This window comes from Aythya ferina (assembly GCF_964211825.1).
Source record: "Aythya ferina genome assembly, chromosome: 1".
In the NCBI taxonomy this organism is placed as follows: Eukaryota; Metazoa; Chordata; class Aves; order Anseriformes; family Anatidae; genus Aythya; species Aythya ferina.
In genome coordinates, this window is record NC_140296.1 from 88473889 (window position 1) to 88496773 (window position 22885).

Genomic DNA, 22885 nt, shown 5'->3' on the forward strand with positions numbered 1-22885 from the left:
ATTTTCTCTGTACTCACAAAGGACAGTAAGAACAGAAGGAAAATTACAGAGTGCATAGTAAAAATACAGAAGCTAATGTCAGCTAGCATAGCCCCAGCTGTGGATCTGAATTCAAACTCTCCAACAGTCACAATCTTAATCAACTAATCACAGTGTTAGTTGATGTTCTGCCCAAGATTTTAATCTGCCACTAAAAAATAATAATACCAATGGTTAGTTACTGTAGTATTTCATAATACATAAATACTTTTTCTATTCTTGGGTAAAAAGTAGCTGTTTCACAATTTAATGGATTATTTTACATGCATTCAACTAATTTGTCTTAATGAAATACAAACTTTCAGTAATCAGTTTAAGATAGTAATTTTTAAAATATATAACTATACATAAGTATTAAAAGCTCTGAAATGTAAAAAAAAAAAAAAAAAAAAAAGGTGACAATATTTAGCTGATGAAACAAGTAACACCTAACAAATAGCAGGATGCTAGTTCTGGTTTAGACTGCATAACTTACAGCTTTTGGAAAAACATGTCATTTGCCACCATATGTTATTTGACACAAGAACAAAGAGACATTTTAATTTGTCTTTTTCTTAAATAGATATGTATATGTATAAATTTCTTTATACATAAGGTTTTAAGATTTTCATCCCTCTTTTCTGTAGAAAGGTTACTTCCTTGGTATCACAAGTGCATTTCCTAGTTTTATTTGCAAATAAGCAATACTCACCCTCATGGAATACTAGATATTTTTCAAAACTTTGGCAAAATTATTCAAAGAATCTTTAATTGTAGATTACTGGTTCAAATATGGTCCAAATTGGTAATTGATTCACATAGTTGTCATATAGCTGTTGAATGCTATATATAAAATTAAACTACTTAATCACCTTAATCTATTCTTGCTGAGAGCTATTTAAATGATAGAACTGATTATAGAAAGCCTGAATGACCACCTCAGTGACTGAGAAAAAAAAAGACAAACTAAACAAATTCATCTGATTCACACACAGGAGGTTATGCCAGGGCACATTGTTGGAGCAATGAAAATAATTCTCTTTATAGCTATATCAAACCTATTCTAAACCTATATCAAACCTATTCTGTGGATGAAAGAGAAATTTAATTCACAACCTATGGAACATATTAAATAGATCAATAACACAAGTTTAAATGTCATAGAAAATGTACTTGTAAATAAATGAACTATATGAACCCATATGTAGCTTTCCAGTTTAAAAACAAAATATGGAGTCACATCACATAAACTGAGATTCCAAACGGGTATTCTATGCCTTTTGTATTAACAAAAACATTTATAATTCTGTAGTTGTTACATCTATGATGAATACAAATGAAAAATTAGATTAACTGATAGTGATGCAAGCCTCAAGGCAAAAGCATATTTTTTCTTTTGCATGCTTAATAACTTAAACAGCAGGATAAAGGAGATTGGGGGGAAAAAATAACGAACTATTAATTAACATGGCATGTTTCTCTCTGGAATTCTGCTGTACCTCAGCCAAACACAAAAATACAAGTAAGGTTCATGAACTGCATTTGATTAAAGCTCTAGCTTTATTGCTTACACTGAGACAGATTTCAATTAAGACTTATTTATCTTCTTTATTCATTATGATAGCTTCCACTTCACAGTGCTTGTAACAATTTGGCTAATGTAAATCCCTATCATTTAACCTCAAGGTTTTACATTTTTAAATAGAAAATGAAAATTATGGAGAAAGAGTAAATAAAACAGCATAATCAGTATAGTCTTGTCTTTATAGCATTGTCTACCTGAAAATGCCATCAGTTCTGAAGGGATTAGTAACATTTAGGACAATTTTCTTCAGCTCATAACATGGGGATTTGCATTTTAATATAGCCTAAAAAAGAACAAAAAAGTACATAAATATATATAAAAAAACAACAACAACAAAAATGTGCATTGGAAATACTACAAGGAAAATATTACAAGAAGTATTTGACCACTGATGACTACAGAATTCACATAATTAAAATGCTAATCTTTGTTGCCAGTAGAGTTAAAGACTATTTCATTTTAAACATGTTAAACTTCATCGCCTTGTAAATCCTCTTAAAAATGATAGCACAGGGACAGGAACCAAACTATCTGCTTGACATGTTCTCCTTTTTTTCTACTGTCCCAACCTTCCTCTCTAACATCAATGTCTACTGCTATGGTACAAAAACTGCCATTGAAAAAAAAAAAAAAAAAAAAAAGGCGACTCACTTAAACTCCATCTCAGTTCAGGAGAGGTTCTTATCCAGATCTGCTCAAAGAATGGCTGATAACAAATGCTGGAAAGCATGCCTGTCTCTGCTCTCACTATTTCTGGGGTGTATCTTAAATCTAACAACCATCTAAATTAAAAAGCACAAATAAACCAAGCAACATCTAACAGACGTTAGCTATCCAACTACATCTGGCAAGTGAAATGTCAGATGAAGACATTTAGGCTCTTAAGCTGAAGAGGTGTATCACCATCTCTGCAATGGAATTTCCAAAAGTACTCATATGCTGAAAGAAGTCCAGATTTATTTTCAGGGCAATCAGCTCCAAAATTTTTAATTTGTTCCATATCTATGTGAGATTTACATCTTTAGGCATCTTAAATATTCCTCTAGACCTTTCTCTACACATACAAAGGCTAAAATAGGAAACTTGAATATTAATAGGTCAAAGGCAAATGCTGATAGTAACTGACCTTTTTATTCTTACCTCAGTTCACTTTTGTTTGATACAACATACAGTCAAGCAGTATTTTTTGTGACAATATTAATCTCATACACAGACTTACAGCAGGCTCAATATGCTTGACTTCAGATTTCAGAGAGAATGTCACTGTAGCACCACCTATTCCACCCACGCTCTTTGAGATCAGTAGCAAAACTGCTTCAGCAGGGCGCAGAAAACGACTAGTGAATTCCACGTTTATACTTGTTTGTCTCCTAGGCAAAATAATAACAATAATCCCTTAAATAATCAGGCACAAAATTGTGACTCGGGAATGACTCAGAAATGTCACTTCAGGAGTGTATTTTAGTTCTTGTAAGGGAAGGTGGCTAGAAAGTCACTTGTTTCTTCTGTAATAGTTTGTTGTAGTTCAATCTCCTGTTTAAGAGCACCTTAAAACATTCTAATAAAAGAACTATATGGATTGAAAAAGAATAATAAAAATCCTTATTGCTTTTTATGCCCTCAGCATGTAGCTTGATTTTTCTTCCCATACAGTAGCAGAGAAAGTTCTCTTATAGCATTGCCCTAAGTTAACAACTGATTTACTTTATGGTCCTCTATTTGAATACAATTTTGTATGTTAAAAAACTGGACATCCTCTTATGTATACTGTGAGGCAGATCTAGAAGTTATTAATAAAATCCCCATTGAAGACAGAAAGAATTGAGAAAAAGAACCTTCAGAGTAATTAGGTGAAGATGAATATTTTAGAGGTGGGAAAAAAAAAAGTTTTCTTGCATAAGCAACAGATCAAGTTTATATGGGAATGAGGTAACCTGAGTTGCATTAGTCTTGCAATTAAAGCAAGGCTAATAGACAAAAGTTTAATGGTTGAAGCTCTCACTTTGAAGCTCTCAAAATCATTCTATAGTACTGGGATTAACATCTTAAAATGGAAGTTCATAAAAATTTTAGCATGCAGGACCATTCTAAAAGCCAGAAAACTGTAAATTACAGAAATATTCTGCCTTTCTACACAAGACCAGAGCATAGAGAGCTTTCCCCAAATAGAAAAATGGCCAGATTTTTTTTAATTTCTAGTAGAATATCACAAAACACATACCTAAAACTCTGCTGTTTTATACTTTAATTGTAATGCCAATCTATATAGTTCAAGAAATTTTAAAATGTATCTCCTAACAAACCATACGAAAGAGATGGTACAAAGCCAATAAACAATAGGAATATCTTGAAATTTTGTAATTTACACAAACTGGGATTATTCAAATAATTCTTCAAAGAAATTAATACCAAAAAAATATATAGGAAAGTGTTATAATTGTAATCTATAGATTTGTTTGTTGTCTTTCTGGAAGAGATAGAAAATACTGAAAGGAAGCTTCTGCCCAGGCCACATCAGCCTTCCCTATTAAATGATTAACAGGAACTGTGAAACCTGGAGAAAAAGTAATAATTAAAATAGAGGGCAGAGGAAAATTCTGTGTGATTTACTGGTCTTCTGCCAACTTGAAATTCTAAAGCTGATGCACACAACTACTGGTGGTATGTGAAATATGCTTGTTACATACTGTATGTGGATTCATATTCACAGTGAAGTTGTGAAGCAGAGGACTTGTAATAGCAATCAGCATGCCACATTTTCGGTGGCATCAAGGTAATTTACATTTGGTTCACAACCATGGTAACAGTAGCTGCTTTTTTAAGTGAACTCAATGCACATATCCATACAAGTAAATTGAATGATCACAGTGATGGCAAAAGTTCTACATTTTGATGGCCAGGTTGGATGAGGCATTGAGCAACCTGGTCTAGTAGAAAGTGACCCTGCCCATGGCAAGGGCGGTGGAACTAGATGATCTTTACTGTACTTTCTGTACCACTCTATGATTCCATGGAAGTAGTGACAGGATTTGTTCCTTGATCGCAACTACTGTCAAGGAAACCTTCCAGGATGTTCTTTAATTCATTCATATGATAGACCCAGAGGGAAATAAATAAATAAATAAATAAACACTTAAAACTACCTTGGAACCTGAGAACTGGATACAAATACAGCACCAATATCTGAAAAATATTTTCAGGAAGATTGGGAGAATCTAAGAACTTTAAGCCTCAAGTCTATAACATACATTATAGTGCAAAGAATTCTGAAGAATAAAAGAACATAAACAATACCTGCAAAAATGAGATCTACCTGGCAGGAGTCAATATCTGCAAAATGTAGTCCTCCCTTATAAGCCTATGGAAGTTCATCAAAGAATTTCATCAAGAACATGAATAAGGATGATTAAGTTCTATTTCTAACAAAGTCCCTTTCTTTAGACTTACAAGGAAAATAACCAGACATGAATGATGGAGACTGTATATATGACTCAGGAAAGAAGTAAAAGGAGGGAAAGAAACAGAATTTAGGAACTAATACTTCTTGCTATGTAGACAGGTCATTAATGGAGTCCTTGAGCATCTGTGACAACTGGAAAGTAAGAAAGTTTACTGTTGTTCTAAGTTGCTTCAGGTTGTAAAGACAAAGATCAATAGCGTAGAGATTGAAGACCTTATGAGATAAGACAACAAATTTACAGGGAAATTCAGAATACAGAGATGTAAAGAGATGTGAACAGGGAAAACAACCCTGTGCTGCCATAAAGCAATGTTGTCCAAGCCATTATAACTCACCAGCGAGAACTTGGATTTGTGAAAGATAGTTTCATGACAACACCAGCACAGTGCTGGGAAACATCCAAGGAAGTAAATGAAGTGTTAGGAATAATTAGAAAAGAAACAGAAAATAACAAAGAGAATATCATTAGGCCACCAAATCCCACCCAAAGGACAAATCTAAAGGGCTCAAGCCTTTCCTGTTTGAACCTCTTTACCTCAAAAATGTATCTAGCAAAATTGAAAAAGGCTCACCTAATTGCAGCAAGGATGACTATAGATCTTAGATGACTATAGATCTATAGAATGAGCCAGTTCCTGAGCAATGGCAGCCCCCTGGGTCAGCTCCCCCCATTTTTACTGTTGGCACGATGCCATATGGGATATCCCTTTGGCCAGTGTGGGTCAGCTGTCCTGTCCTCCCAGCTTCTTGGGCATCCCCAGCCTCCTCACTGGCAGGGAAGTACAAGAAGCAGAAAAGGCCTTGACATAGTGTAAGCACTGCTCTGCAACAACTAGAATACCAGTGTATAATCAGCATTATTCTTATCCTGAATCCAAAACAAAGCATCATACCAGCTACTAGGATGAAAATTAACTCTATCCCAGCCCAAACCAGGACAATCATCTTTCAAAAACCATCTTTCAAGCAACCAAACTCTCTCTCTTTTATTGGTTATAATTCTATGTATAAAGATAAAAAATAAAGCTATTTGTAGTTGTCAAATTGGCAAAGTTTAAGGCCAACATAAACAACTAGATAATACAGTCTGTAGTAGTTGCAGGCCATTATGTGCAACCATCACCCCTCAACTGTATCTGGTAAGTACAGAGTTTCTGTAAGTAAGAGTTTCTTTTCTTCCCTTCAGTAGCTAATCACTTTCACTACTTCCAGGTTGAGTTTGTACAGCTCCAGGTTTAAGGTGCTGTTTTTATAAAAAGTTTTGTTCTATTTTCTTTGCAGTTAAGCAGGTCCCTTTCCCTGGAAGGTAGTTTTAAATACTGTACTGGGTCAAGTCATCTTCATTACTTCTCTTGCTACGGTACCCAGAATGAGTAGCTTACAGGTTTGTCTGCACCACCTAATAGAGCTCAGAGACCTTCACACTATTGCTGTTGTAAACTGCAAATCTATATGGCATAGCGGATTGCCCTAGAGAATGAAAACCGCTAATCAAAGATTAATTATGTTATATGCAAGATCTGATAGTCGGCTACACTGATAATGTTCTGACACACCTCAAAAGCCAGAGGAAAACAACAGTATGGTCTTTGGAAGATTTTACCAATGTCCAGATGCTTAGGATTTAAGTCAATTTCACTTTGGCCATTTGACTTAAAATATTCATTCTTGGCAGATATTGGGTGTCAAGGCTTTGGTAGCAGCAAGATGCAAAAGTAGCCTCTCTGAGAAGAGACCAGGAGCTGCCCTGTGTCAGACAGACAGTTCCAGCTAGCTCATTATGGAGCCAGCATGAAAACATATATAAGAAATGGGAAAATCATCTGAAAGGCTGAGGTACAAGGGAAAAAAGGCTGAGACACAGTAGAGGGAACATGAAGGCCAGAGAAGGAAGAGGAGAAGAGATACTCCAGGTGCCAGGGCAGTTATTTCCCTACAGAACATGGAGAGGACCACAATGGAGCAGATTCCACATTGCAGCTGATGGAGCACCCCATGCTGGAGTAGTTGGATATCCTGAGAACATTTGCCCATGGAGAACTCATGCTGGAGTAATTTATTTATTTTTTTTTTTCCTGCAGGACTGCAGACTCCTTAGAGCAGAGGAAAATGTGAAGATGAAGGAGCTGGAGAGAGGAACTGTTAGGAGGAGACTGAAACCACCCACTCCCTGTCTCCCCTGTGCCACTCAGGATTGGTGGTGGGAGAATGTAAAGGAGTTGGGGGATGGAGTGAAGTTAGGTGTGGGAGAAGGGGGTGGAAAGGAGATAAGGTGTTTTTATAACTTTTATCTTTGTTTATCAGTTTTTGTTTTGACTTTGGTCACAACTCTCAAGCAATCTGTCTGTCTTTATCTCAACCCACAAACTTTGTAATTTTCTTCCCCTCTTCTCTTAAGGAGGGGGAGTAGCAGGGTGGGTGTCTGGCAGTTGTCCATGGTTACCCCATGACAGCCACTGACAAGTTTCTCCAGCTAGTAGTGGACTGCAGCATACATTGTCATGCCTCTCTGGTAATACAGACAGACACATATTACATATTTCCACCACTTTATCACTATTGGTTTAAAATACATGGCATCTCTATCTAATGCCACATCACTGCTTCCTAATTGATTTAGGTAACTCTTCTTTCTCTTCTTTGTCACCCTTCACCTTTCCACTTTTTTTTTTTTTTTTTTCCCCTGATCTGTTAGTTTATCAGTTTTCCTACAGTTAATCTCTCCTAGAGAGTTCCTTCAGACTTGGCATTCATCTACAGAATCTTCTATGCCAAGTGTGCTCACCCAGCAGGACAAACAGGATTAGTCAAGAACACTTATTCCTAATAAATCAGCACTTAAAACAGTAAGTCTACACATAATAAAATAGAGGTGTATGTTTATTATTCACATTTCTATTACTTCCCAAACCACATATCTTATTATGGTCTAACATAAAGCAACTGCAAGACTCCCACCAAACCTAACAACGCTTAGACTTCTCAAACAATTCCATCATGTTTTTAATAAAGTTATTAATTAAAAAAACAATTTTTCATTTGGGGGCCAAGACTACACACAAGATTATATTACGGTAAACACTGCAGTGGTAGTCAATGGATGACTGCCATTTCCAAAAGCTATGTTTTTGCTTTGCATTTTTTCAAATTGCTATGCTTTTTTTTTTTTTTTTTCCCAAATGTCTGTAGCTATATATAGTGCCAAGCAGCTCATTCATGAGGTTGTACATATTTACTTCTTACTTGTCTTTTTTTTTTTTTTTCTACTTTTTAAAGGTGAAGTGAAAAACAGCTACAATATTGACCTTTCAGGAAACACATGATATTTTCTAAGATTACATTCTTATGTTAATTCTTATTTGAAGAAATTGCAAAGAAAACCAAAGTAAATAAGCCTCACAGCTCACTGATAACATAGCATTACTTATTTTTCCGTTTGCATATATTTATGATAGTCACACTATTTTATATTGAAATGTTGGTCAACCTTAAAAAGCACTGTATTTATGTTAAGTCTTGAATTTGACAGTATGTTTAAAATGGTTTTCTTCTTCATGGCTTACTTTCATTCAAATGCTGACTTTTGTTTTCCATTTTAGAATCTCTAATCCATTTCATCTTCAAAGAAGTATATGATATAAACTTGCAGTCTAAACTTAAAAACTCTTAACTGGCTGCCAGAGTCACTGCTACATCCTTCAATTTACCTTCAATACATAAACAACAATTTGTGATATTTCTGCATCTAATCTTAAGCCATGTTTCATAGAAAGAGCAAAATGTGTTGCATAAACAAAATGCAAAAGACAGGCACATATTATGCGTATTTTTGCTAGCAAAAATATTAACAAACTAAAGTTTTCCCAAATTTAAGTCTCTCTGAAATCCTTAAACAACAAAGTATTTCAGAAACTTAAGACAGAAATAATGACATTGCAGCTGCAACAGAGGGATGATGTGGGTAAAAAGTAGTAGTCTAACACTACTGTCAAATCTGTGTCATGATCTCTTAAATTTCCTGTCATGTTTCAATTAAGAATAGAAAACAAAAATCAAAATCTTACAAGGAAGAATTTTTTACCTGTTCATACTGCCATAATTCACTAATGTGAAAAACATGAGTCACACTCAGAGGAGATGCTTCAATTTTAGTTGGGAAAAAAATAAGAACAACAGATCCAAGCAGCCCAATTTTTAATTGAACACATTCCTAGTGTTCCACTACAGTTAAATTAGTTGCATCTCCAAAGACTTGCTCCATTTCCATACTGCTAGACTTATGTGGAGCACAGTAACTAGCAGGGTGCCCTGGAAGTCGATATTGGGTCCCATACTGTTCAAAGTCTTCATTAATGATCTGGATGATGAGGTAAAATGTACCCTCAACAAATTTGCAGATGACACAAAACTGGGAGGAGTGACTGATATACCGAAGGGTCATGCTACCATTCAGAGAGACCACAACAGGCTGGAGAAATGGTCTGACAGGAACCTCATGAAGTTCAGAAAGGAGAAGTAAAAAGTCCTACGCTTAAGGAGGAATAGCCCCAGGCAACAGTATATGCTGAGAGCTACCCAGCTGGAAAGCAGCTTTGCAGAAAATGCCCTGGGGCTCCTGCTGGATGCCAAATTGAATATGAGTCAATGCACTTGCCACTAAGAAGGCTAACGGTATTCTTGGTTTCACTAGGTAAAGTATAGCCAGCAGGTTGCGAGGTAATCCTTCTCTGCTACTCAGCATTGGTGAGGCTGGACATGGAGTGCTGGGTACAGTTCTGAGCCCTCAACTAAAAGACAGACATCAACATACTGGAAAGAGTCCAGTGGAGGGCCACAAATATGACGAAGGGATGGGAGAAGCTCTCCTATAAGTAAATTCAGAGAGCTCAGACTGTTTAGCCAAGAGAAAAGAAGGCTCGGGGATCTTTTCAAAGTATATAAAAAATGGAAATGAGGGTGCAAAGAAGACAGAGACAGAGCCAGGCTCTTTTCCATGGTGCCCGGTGACAGGACAAGAAACAATGGGCACAAACTGGAACACATGAGGTTTCATCCAAACACCAGGAAGCACAGTGCAGGAGATGGCATACTGGCACAGGTTGCCCAGAGAGGTTATGGAGTCTCCCGCCTTGAAGAGACTCAAAAGTCATCTGGGCAATCTGCTCTAGGTGCCTCTGCTGGAGTAGGGGTGTTGGACTAGACATCTGTCCCAACCTCAGCCATTCTGTAATTCATATAGCTCTGTGATTCATAACACTAAAATCATTACTTACTTGGAAGAAATGACGATAGTGTTTCCTTTAGGTAGTGAGAAGTCATCAGCATCTCTTCCCACAAGAATAGCGTTATACACCAAAGTTTTAATGCTAGGGTTTTTCAGACGCACCTATCACAACAACAAAAAAAATAGCCAAATTTTATTCATTTTTAAAGCACATAAAAGTTCTTCAGCTAGGTTCCAAAATGCAAATGAAGGATACCACAAAATAAGAAAGTATTTCGAATAACAATGCAAATCATTTTTCTCCCTAAGAAGCACAGATGTCCCACAGACTGTCTGACCTGTTTTTCTGAGTACTTCTTTTGTAATGTAATGCCTATGCCAGCTATTAATCTCTTATTCCTCTCTACCTTTATCCCACAAACCAGTTAAATTCATAGATTTTTCTGTGCTCATAAGCACAGGGGGAAAACAGAAATCAGCATCCCAATCCTGAAGAGAAAAATATTCTTCCCTCTTCTACATTTAGTAGTCAAATGACATGACACTCATTCTTTGTTGCAGTATATACATAATATAATAATAATATATACATGCAGCATGTTTTAACATTGTTCTTTTACAGATCTAAATTCAATGGTATCAGTACCTGTTTAACAACAGTCGCATGGAGAGCACCCGTAAATTCTATAGTCTCCTTAGGTAAGTAGTGAGGGAGGCTTTCATATAGGTAGACACATAGAATAAGCATCATGACTGGGTTTGGATCACAGATGTCAGTGGCCTAGTATTGAAAACCAAAAAGAAATAATAACTAAATATTCAGCAACTGCAAAACAGGTCAAAGCTTTAGTCTTCAGAGATTCTAGTAAATCACTGGAAAGAGAAGTATAAACTCTTCCACCAGGCACGTGAACTTGATTAGACAGAAGTCTAATCAAATAATGAAGATGGGAGTGGCTTCCCAGATAAATATAGGCAGGAAAGATCAGCCACAGATTTAAACAACAAGCTACTAAATCAGGCTAATTAAGTATTTTAAAATTTCATGCATAGTATCTTGTAAAATAATGTTATTATAATAAAGTTGTCCATAATACACTCCATTTTTACAATTACAGTTAACTTCGCCCTAAATCAAATGTCAAGTCCTACAGAAAAATATACACACCTGGAAGTGGATCTAAGCAGCAAAACACTGCATTAGAAGGTTATCCTATTAAAAAGTGTTTTTGTTTTGTTTTGTTTTTCCATTTAAGACACTTCGTTTGGATCCCCATAACTGAGACTCTTTTAATATAGCAATACTTTGAAAAAGATGTGTGTACTATGTGCACCTACTTCCCTTAAGCAGAGCTTTATGAAGAACACCTTGTAACATGACTTGAAAATCAGCAAGCAGATAGGTATAGAGCAAAGACTTGCTATAGACTTGCTATAGGAAACTGTACTGTGAGATCTCTCACTAGAGAAGTGCAACTGTAACTGAAATCTGCCAGGTGACAGCAGCTGTGGTAGTATAGTGAGGATTAACAACAAATCAAAAATAAATAAATACAGTCCATCTAATAAAATGTGCCATTAATTAAAGTGAATAATATTGAATAAAGAGTCCAGTTTTTGGCACCACCACCTCTGCAAAATATTTAAACACTTCGTTGTTTTTTTTATTAAAAAAAAAAAAAGAATCACTCTAGAAAACACATGGGTTCATGGGTGAATGTTATTCCCACTGTAACTTTTTAAGATCTTACAACTACTCTAAATAGCAATCTAGGAGGATAACATTGTATAAATTTAATTTTCTTTTCCCACTTTTTCAGGAAATCTTAAAACTTACCGTCAAACTATTAAAATTTCCAGGGCTCTTTGAGAATAATAAATATTGCTATATATTAATATTTATTCTCTAAACTAGGAGGTCCTTTTCACAGGACCACATTTTCAGCCTCCACATTACTTTTATGAGCACCTTTTTTGCCTCTTATGCATGTCTTTAAGACAGCAAAAGAGATGTACAGATATTTATACTATCACTATAACTGTCTGAGTTATATTTTTTTTTCCAACTTATTGAAAGTTTTACATTAGAGCACATACTGCTTATTGATTTTTCTTCTTCTTTTGACATTATTAAAATGCAACATTAGCTGAAATTTATTGCCTAAAACATAGGACTATAAAACGGCGACTGAGATGTAACTCCTAAGACAGCAGCACTAAGAAAGCAAAAGGATCCATCAATCCAAGCACAACAGCTCCACTCCCTAACTGCTTCTACCTAATGACTGATGGACCCACAATTGTCAAAGCTTTACTTCAGCTAGCAAAAGCTGCATTTTGACATAATGATTCTGTGAAGTGAAAGGGTATAAAGGGCAAAAATTTACAACTGTAGCAGAGGCACCTTCTTCAAACACAATGTAAAAAAACTCAGTTGCTTAAAGCAAACATTCAACAAAGAAAAACCTTTATACAAAATAAGAACCTAACAGCAGACTATTGGCTCAGACTATGGGCCAAAAGAATACCAATTAGATATCCTTTTCCACATGTAGCTACAAGCTGATGTCTAAATGAAAATCATTAGAGGGTTAAGTACACTTGAATATTTTCCCAGTTACAGGCTATTTTCAACACAAGTCTTCCTGAACCACATGACTTCTATCCACCTAGAAATCCTCAGTGGATTTGGACACCACAGTATAAAAAAGATGTAAAGCTATTAGAGTGTCCAAAGGAGGGCAGCAAAGATTGTGAAGTGTCTGGAGGACAAGATGTATGAGGAGCAGCTGAGGTCCCTGGGTTTGTTCAGCCCCAAGCAGAGCAGGCTGAGGGGAGGCCTCATGGCAGCCTGCAGCTCCCTCACGAGGGGAGCGGAGGGGCAGGCGCTGAGCTCTGCTCCCTGGGGACAGCGACAGGACCCGAGGGCACGGCATGGAGCTGGGACAGGGGAGGGTCAGGATGGGGGTTAGGGAAAGGCTCTGCACCCAGAGGGGGGTCAGGCACTGGGACAGGCTCCATTGGGCAGTGGTCACAGCACTGAACCTCCCAGAGTTCAAGAAACATTTTGAAAGTGCCCTCAAGACTCATGGTCTGGTATTTCAGTGGTCTTGTGTGGACCCAGATGGTCAACTGGATGAGGATTGTGGGCGCTCATGAACATCCAATTCAGGATATTCTATGATTCTGTGACTTCTCTTCCAAGCATATATAGAGTCTCTCTCTGAATCTGTGTAAAAATTGTAAAAGCATCTTAAGAGAACACTGTCACAGCTGAACCAAGCACCAGCTGGAACATCATACTGTGGGTGAGCCCATGGCAGAGTGGGGCAGGGGCAGGCAGCCCTGAGGCTGATGTGGGGTCCTGGGCCTGTGCAGGTGTGGGAGCCCTATGGGGCTGCTGAGTAGTAGTCAGGGTGTCCTCAGGGCCTTGAGAGTGATTAAGTCTAAATAACATTGAACCTGCGTCATTTGATGACTCTAAGACTGTCATTTAAGCAAAAACACGATTAAGCAAATCATGTTTTAGCAAGGCTGCAAGGAAACCAGAAGGAGCTCCTTGAACAGATGGACTCCTAATGTCTGCTTTAGGAAGAGGAACCTCTCTGTCCCCATACCCTAAAGCATTACATGGAAGGGTAGGAGGGAAAGAAAAGAAAAAAGGGGGGGGGGGGGGAGAATCTGAGTAGTGGAAAAGATTATGAGTCTTGGCTAATGGACTAAAAGCAGAGGAGGAATGTGGCCCTTTCCTACAGGATAAATATTATTTAAGGAAAGATGACTTAAATGAAGACAACTTCATAGACTTACTACTGAGTACAGTTCAGCACTAATTAAAAGAAATGTCTGTAATCCTGCAAATTAAATGTGCAAGAATGTGCTCTATGTGCTTTGTACTACAGCACACAAACTTTTGTTTTGATTGGTACACAATACAATAGTAAGGAGAAAATTGACAAGATACATTAGAAATGACAAAACCTTACCATATTTTAACCTATATACATATTAAATTCACCTTGTATAGCACCTCACTAGGTAAATTTCAAGTAGTCTTCTGCTTTGTCATGTTGAAGGTTGTAGGAGAGTCCATATTATCAACTATATTATCCATGTTATCAATAAAGCTGAGTTCCAGCCCAATGCTCTTTATCTATTGCTCTGATTTTTTAGGCTTACAGATCAAAGCATATGCTTGTTTTATATACTTTTATGTGGATGCTTAGGAAGATTCAGTTTTTTAAAACTCTCTTCAAGTGTTTTTCAAGAAGAGCCTAGTTGAGGTGCTATGTAAGATACAGTCTAATAAAGATATATATGAGAACGCAATTGCTACAATAACAAATAAAAGTGATTTTTAAGCTCTTTTCTATTTTCTGTATGTAAGACAGCACATCGACGTTAGATTCCTATCTCAGGCAAACCAAGATAATTGCATTTGTGTTACAGATTGGCAGATAGATAGAGGGTTCTATCTGTGTCTTTGCAGTATCATAAAAATTTTAATCACGTAACTAAGAATTATGAAAGAAGTGCTTTTCCTTAAAGTTAGTCTTGTCAAGAAGTTGTCACATTTGTCAAACTAATGGCTTCTTACTAAAGTATAGCAAAATGAAGACAATAGAACTACGAGTGTAGCATTAAGTGTCAGCCAGGAAGTTTTCTTTCTAGGTGTACCAGTAGACTAACTGAAGGAAAAATTCAAAGATTTTCCAGAAATTTTAAATTCCTTTCCTCCATTGGCTGCTGACACCATTTTCCTTCTCTCCTTCATTTCACACTCAAATCTTATGGTTATCATCTGTGCCCCCTTTTCTTCCTCATTTGGTCATGCTATTGCCCAGTTGCACTGTGTTCTACACCACAGCTATACTGAATTCCTCTCTGTTTCAGCAGAATAGGCACATTCATTTTCAGCTTCTTAACACTCTGACTTTACTCACAACATGTTCTATACTTGTTTGAAAATATACTCCATTTCACTTGGTCCCAAATGTTTGTTGGCCTCAGTTTTATGTCAAAGGCAAATGAGGATCCTCTGCTGGCTATCCCCTATCACAGCATCCTCTCTCCTAATCTATCCTTGTTACGTACATTTCCAGCAAATCACTATTATCCACCATCCTATCTTACTTTCAATTGGAGGTTCTTCAAATCGAAGTGCTTTAGAACTTAAAATAGCAAACAGAAAGAAAAAAATACATAGAAAGGCACCATTAATACTCCAAGATTGAACTGTCAGTCATGATCAGAAAGTGGAAACAAAGAATTGCTTGACAAAAGTACTATATCTTAAACCTATATCTTAATCCTTAAGAGGATTTAAAAACCTTGAACCCCATTAGAGGTATGTATCATTTAAGCTTGCAGCTGAAGTCTTCCAGACAGTTAAATTTATTACTACAGAATCTTAGATTTTAAAGTGATTGAAAATGCCATCTGTTCTAGACCTGATATATGTCACAGCTTGCACTGTCACCACCATCTTTGCATTAATTAATGCAAAACTGTGCTGAAAGTTCAGAAGTAACGACTGCCTGATAGTCAAGAACTTTGCCAATACTGTTGGAACATTTTAACTTGCTAAATTTAAGAAACAGGACTATCAGAGAAAAATCCCAAACTAGGACACGTCAGCAAGTGGATGCATGTGTGTATTTTGCTGCTTTTACTGCTGAAGAACAAGTTTAAGAAATTTCTACAGTATTCTTGGAAAAGTATGTATGAATTCCAGCAAGCCTATGTAAGAAGTATTCCTTACATTCTCTATTGTTTTACTTTCCAGAATATTTTGGTTTTAGACCACACCTTAATCTACAATTAAATGCAGATGTTGAAGATCTGAGATCTGTTCCTTTTTCTATTGTTGACTGATTATATAGTTTTGTTTAAATTCTTAATATATATAGAGATTAACTTTCCCATCTACAAAAACATCAATACCTTAAAAATATGGTGAACTACTAATATTACTACATTGTAGTCTTAAAACACACTAAGTGCACTAAAACTGCATGTCCTAGAGTTCTGCTTCCACCTTGAATATGGTTAACTCCTTTTACTTATCAGCCATTCAGCCTCTGCCTTCATGTGCTGTACTGGCTGTTTTTCATATTACAAAATGAACCAAAAAAACGCCTTTATTTTCAAGATTATACCTATGTTATTTTCTTATGGTTCCTGTCAGTTATAAGTATATGAAATGGATTTTCTTGGCCTGTAATAGCAAGGACGTTTATAATAACCTATAAATATCAGGAGGTGGTAGCAGAAAAACAGCTAGTACAACTGGAAACAGTATTGTTAATTTTGCACTGCAAATCACATTTTAGGCAGGTTTCTGTAGTGTAGCGGTTATCACATTCGCCTCACACGCGAAAGGTCCCTGGTTCGGTCCCAGGCAGAAACACTTAATTTTGAGAGTATTTAAGGAAAGGTTGGACTTGGTGCTTAGGGACATGGTTTACTGGGTGACATTGGTAGCAGGGTGATGGCTGGACCAGGTGGTCTTTTCCAACCCTAATGATTCCACAATTCTATGAATGGGGAAAAAAAAAAAAAAAAAGTTGTAATTGAGCTTCCTTTCATATCACTTCATATCACCACACCTCCGTCTCTGATTCCTAATACTATTCATTCCTTTGGAAAGCTTCTTCATACACAGACAAATACTATGTCTATTCTACTATGTCATCTTCTTGTCCTTCTAGCCAGCTCAACGTGCCCCACACCCACCTCAGCCCATCACAGTCCCTGACATTCACTTTGCTCATGATGGAAGCTGAACCACTCTGCAAATTAAGATGATGATTAAATTTAACTGAAACGGTTGTTACTAATTTTGATAAGGATAGGACTTTAATCAATAAGTGAGCAAAGGAGAAGTGAATCAGCTATACAGAAAATTTGGAGGTAACAGAGCTTAAACTAATGGAAGTGAGCTGTGAGGTGTGCTACCAAACATATAAAAATGATCCTAGGTCAACTATAGAGTAATGCAGAAGTAACAAACAACATCAACGTCACAGGAGGAATCCCAGTGAAGGACTGCAGAGGTTGATGGCTTTCACACCAGCAGTCCAAGGGTACTGACTTCCGTGTGGAACAAACCTGGGACAGAACACTCATGAGTGTGCATGATTTAGATAGAGGCACCTAAATGCCACCAGACATTTATATATATGTATATTTTTACCACTCTTTTTTATGTTTTAGTGCAGGATGATTGTTGTTATATATATTTTTAATTTGTCTTAGAATGTTAATAATAAATTCTACTCAGTCTTTCATTTTGTGCTTTCGATGCTAGAATCTGAAATTAATAAGTCTTGTTATAATCACCTAGTTTCATCTATACAGTTCTACAAATCAAGAAATTATGGAAATTACTTGTTATTAAGTGTATTTATATGAAGCAGTATTTTGATTTCCATCATACAGTAGCACATCATGGAATAAAACTGATTCACTGAAATCTCATCTCAATTTGATATACAATATTGCTATTATAAAAGTTAAAAAAAATCAAAAATAAAACAAAGTATGTGAGTAAAGATGGTATAAAATCATTTACCTTTATGTCTATAGTCAGATTGACAGCGTGCATAGCATTCACAAGTATCAAACAGTTGTGCAGAAACTGTGCAGGAGTTTTTGCATTAGTATACATCCTTACAAAGTGAGTAGCAATCTAGGGAAGATATAGAAATCAAACTTTTCATATTCCACTCAGCAAAACTAGTATGTTTGCATTTTCATTCTTTGAAAAATCCATAAGATCTAAATTTTGAACTAAAATTTTCTCTTAAGAATATACCAGAGAAGAGAAAAAGTAATCACTTTTTCAGAAAATCAGAAGAGAAAAATAATCACTCTGCACTCACTAAATGGTATTTTGTTTTTAAAAACCATACAAGTCAACAATTCCAAAGGAAAATAAAGCCTGAGTAAATCCACTTAATTAACATTGCCCTGTGTATAAAACTTGCATGATATTAAGAGAAGTCCTTACCAAGTATGGACAATAAGCTGCCAGCTGTGCTGCCAGTACCAGACCATCTAGAAGATCTCGGTCAAAATTCACTATCCATCTCATTGGTGGTACTTCACCTGATTTAAAAACAGAACAGGATGAGTGAATTAGACCCTCTCTCCTGACATGCCTAATTTTACTCTGGGTAGATATAAAGACTTTATGAAACGACTGAGTAGAGGAAAGAACAGAAAAAGGAAACATGCCACATTCACATTTAGAATTTCCCAGGCATAATTCTCCTCCAGAGCCATTCCTGGAAACATGAAAAATCTCACCTAGAGTATTGTAAATATTATGCATACATTATGATACAAATGTCAGAGTATTCATCACAACTGGAGGGACGGTACATAAGCTAAACCTTACCTCAACAGATAGCTGTAAATTTAGCTGTCATACTTAGGTACATAAGCATGTAAATTATTATGTGGCTAGGCATAAGGTTCATGCAGCTACTGAAACTCACAAAAACATTCACGAATACTCTACAGTTGAAACATTCAAGCATATAGGAAATAATAGGTTATTAATTTTCTTCAAGGTCATATTAAATTATTTGGCACTTATTTAATAAATGCAATATAAATGAAAGCTCAAAGCTCAGCTCCTCCAGCACAGATCACTACTTCTATGTTTCAGTTTTAAATGATCCAAAATTTCATACATTTCAAAAAAATAAATATATCGTTTTAATATAAATTTTATGTAGAAATGTTTTTTCTTTCAAAAGTGCTACCATAAAAAATAAATTTAAAAAAATCGAAAACTAAACAGCTATGATGGTAATGTAATGATGTTAAGAATAGTCCACCATCTTCCTTAGCAAAAGAATATGGAGACTCCAGTACCTGACACAAAATTAATTTTAAACAATAGGAGCATAAAATGTTTTATCAAGATACATATTTCAGACCTTTCTTTCAAATCTGTCCTTACTATGAGCTTCATTCTACAAGATCATACCTATGAAAGCAGGTAAATAGCGTTTGTTCTAAAGAACTCAACTTTTACATCCAGTACAATCCCTTGCCTGTACTCACTCACTTTTTTGATATCAAATGCAGTTGCAGAATTGCCATTAGTAACAGTGATGAAGCTATAGGTGATGTTGCTAATGCCAGATTACAACATATCACTACCAGCTTGCTTAACCTCCAGAAGTACGGTTAAATCAAATTTGCAAATAAGTAGCTATTGTCACCTACAGGTATAAATCTGGTTGTGGAACTCCTCATTTACACCAAATGGATGAGTTGTAAGTTTATAAAATTGGTTTATAGGTGTTGCAAATATTATGTTTCACACTAAATTTAAAAGAGAAACTACCCACAAACAAAATAGAAGAAATAAAATAACAATGGAGCAAATCAGTGTGTTCAGAGAAAATTGTATGTTAATGCAAAGTAAATACATCAGATTATAAGCTCAAACCAAAATGAGTTCCAGAGAAGACTAATTTTTAAGTATTTGCTTTCATAAAATAACCTAGCTAACACACAATAGATTTTTTTCTAACTGTGACTTCCTATTTCATGGAAGACTGAAGTTCTTACAGAATTTTCAGGGATGGTTCATGAATACTTAGATGAAAAATGTTGATGTACATGTGTTTTGCAGCAGGGGGTGCTGGTTCATTATGATCCTATTAAGAATTAAGACAGACCCTCAGACTTCATAAAGTATCACTGACATTTAGGAAAAAAAAAAAAAAGGATACTGTGCCATCAAGAAAAATACTATACACTTAAAAGCAAACTTATGACTTCCCGCTTGTTGTAGCAGTCAGTTGAAAAGGTTCTTTTTTTAGTTTCACGTTCACATTCTCTAATGTGAGAATTTAAGATGATGTTTGGTCTAACTAAGCACTAGAGCTGTGACATTATTACTGCAAAATAATTTCAAGCAGGGTGCTAAATACTATGTTTTAACTGCTAAAATATTTCAGTGGAAAAATGAATGTATCAAAACATTCAGTGGAAAAGTAATTAGATTATTAGTAACAAATTACACTTCGAAAACACTTATTCAAGTTACGACAATCCCCTGCAAAATTTATCTTTCTTAATTTGTTTGTTCATGTACAGAATACAGATGCCTCAGCATCTGAAAAACTTTAATGTCTATCATTCCATGTCAACTATTTGCAGATATTCAAAGACATGAACATAGCTGAAGTGAGAAAGTATAGGAGCACATGCTGCACAAGCTTACCAAATAGGGCATGTAAATTCATCGTGAGTTTACTCTGGGACATTGATTAATTTAGGTTTTGCCTTCTTCAGTATTTATGCTTGTTTAATGTTTCCTACTCATTCTCTAAAGTGACTTCAAACACAATTTCAAATGAAAGTAAAGATCAACAGGTTAATGAGTTTGAAATCCAATGGCTGCACAGCTCCATCTCATTACAGTATTCAAGGCCCCTTCCACCTAATTAAAACCAATTACTGTGACAGTTACTTTCAACGAGATGTCTCTCACAATGGTAAGCTCTTGGATCTAAACAGATGTAACTCTGGCCTACCTCTTCCACCCTCTCCTTCCCCAAAAAAACATTTACCATATCAGAAGATAGATGGAAATCTTACCATGAATTAATCACCATATAACATATGATATCTCATACGCTAATTATAATTGCATTGTTTTTAAGCAGTCTCTTTTCTTCTGGTAAGACCTAAGCTGTTACTTTGTCCCACTTTCATGGTTAAAAATTCATCTCTAATAGTTGAAATAAAAGAACTGGGTTAAAAGTAAAAATGATCACTCTCCACTCATCTCCAAAATACAGCAAGAGTCTTCTAGGACATACCAAAAAAAAAAAAAAAATTAAGTGACTACCTAAAAATTCTCCTTTTCTGAAGAAAGTTTCAAATAAATTTATTTTATTGTGGTTGTTTCATTAGTAAGAACAGAAAGAAAACTGAATAAATATACATTTACATTCAAAATACTATTTTGAATGAACTTCCATTTAAAAAATAAAAAAATATATACTGTTTAAAAGAGTTAAAAAAAATAAAAGTTAAAATGCACTTTAACAAGCCCCTGTAAGTGATCTACAATGAGGATAGTTTTGTTTCAGCTGTGGATCTCATGCTATTTCAGCCTCAGGTATAAGCTTTCAGGAAACAGTATAAACACTTCATCAAAAGAAAAAAACAAGCAACAACAACAACAACAAAACCACAAACAACAACAACAACAACAACACTATATACAGAATCTTAGCTCTGGGAGCCCCAATATAAAAAGGATATGTACATATTGGAATGAGTCCAGAGGAGAGCCACAAGGATGATCAAAAAGATGGAGCACCTCTGCTATGAAGACTGGGTAGGGGATTTTTTTATTTTATTTTTTTGTTTTGTTTTGTTTGTTTGGTTTTTGTTTTGTTGTTGGTTTTGTGATTTTTTTTTTTTTAAGTTTAGCTTTTATTAATTGATCCATCAGTATGATATAACTACTTTATCTCACTGACTTACTAAAACTGATTCATACCTGCTTTGTATTGCAAAGCACAAAAACCAATTTACTTTCCACTGTTCCCTTTTCCCCAATTTCTCCAGTGTCTTGAAGTCACCCTTTATGCTCCCCGTAACATATTGTTCTGTCCCTCACTAACTGTATAAAAATATTTCTTTTGAGAGAAACATTTTAATGAGCAATATTTTTAATAACAAAGTATTATCTTTGAAGAAAGATGGTTGTGTTTTTTTTTTTCAAAGAAACACTCCAGAAAATGGCTAATTGAATTGACAGTTCCCAATATTCCCTGAAGAAGCAATTGTTCCCAATGTTTATGAAGTTAAACATTTCACTGTTTTAAAATAACTATCACATCCCACTGATAAGAGAAAAAAAAAAAAATGAGAACTCTGAGCTGCTGTCTGGGAAAAAAAAAAAAAAAAAGAAGAAGAAGAAGAAATTACATCCAATCTTAGTCTAACTAGATACATGAAGGTATTCTTTTGCTGCAGTGTCATGTCTTCCCCCAGTGTTCCCATCCTTCCCTCCCTCCTCCCTCCCTCCTCCCTCCCCCCAAAAAAAAATAAAAAAAAAATGAAATGGTTGGCAAACCAAAATCATGATCATCTTTCTAGAAGACCATAGTTTAGCCCTCCCCAAAAACCACTGCACAATAAAAACCTAAACAACTCTTCCCACTCACATACCATGTTACCTTAATTCTGAGAAAAAAAAATGATGATGAAAAACTACCATTAATCTTCCAAAAAAGAAAAATTCCAACAGAAAAGGAAGAAACAGATCAGTTGTAACACAGAGGTATGATGCACTGGTATTATCTGAATAACAAGACCACCCAAAGACAACAAAAGATTCTTACATCCAGCATTAAAACTCTCAAAGGATCAGGTTTGGTTTAATCTACTGTTTTAAGAGTTATTTTATAAAAACTTAAGAATAGCAATAACTCTTTAAAGTACTGTGTTTCTTGCAAAGCTGTACCACAGTTTTCACAATCAATAAAAAAAAAAAAGGTAAATTTTTGCAAAATCAACTGATATATTGTAAGAAGGCACAACAGATGTCTTCATAAAT

At 35.6% G+C, this 22885-nt stretch overlaps 1 protein-coding gene across 1 annotated transcript in view; it reads right to left on the reverse strand.

The window, feature by feature from the left end:
• Nucleotides 1-22885, reverse strand: part of CFAP47 (cilia and flagella associated protein 47) — a 300477-nt gene that overhangs the window by 205419 nt on the left and 72173 nt on the right. The window contains exons 33-38 of the mRNA XM_084506723.1: nucleotides 18299-18396; nucleotides 17861-17977; nucleotides 10934-11068; nucleotides 10337-10449; nucleotides 2823-2973; nucleotides 1798-1886 (exon numbers count right to left, since the gene is read on the reverse strand). Coding sequence (XP_084362849.1) covers nucleotides 1798-1886; nucleotides 2823-2973; nucleotides 10337-10449; nucleotides 10934-11068; nucleotides 17861-17977; nucleotides 18299-18396 — 703 coding nt within the window. The remainder of the gene's footprint in view (nucleotides 1-1797; nucleotides 1887-2822; nucleotides 2974-10336; nucleotides 10450-10933; nucleotides 11069-17860; nucleotides 17978-18298; nucleotides 18397-22885) is intronic.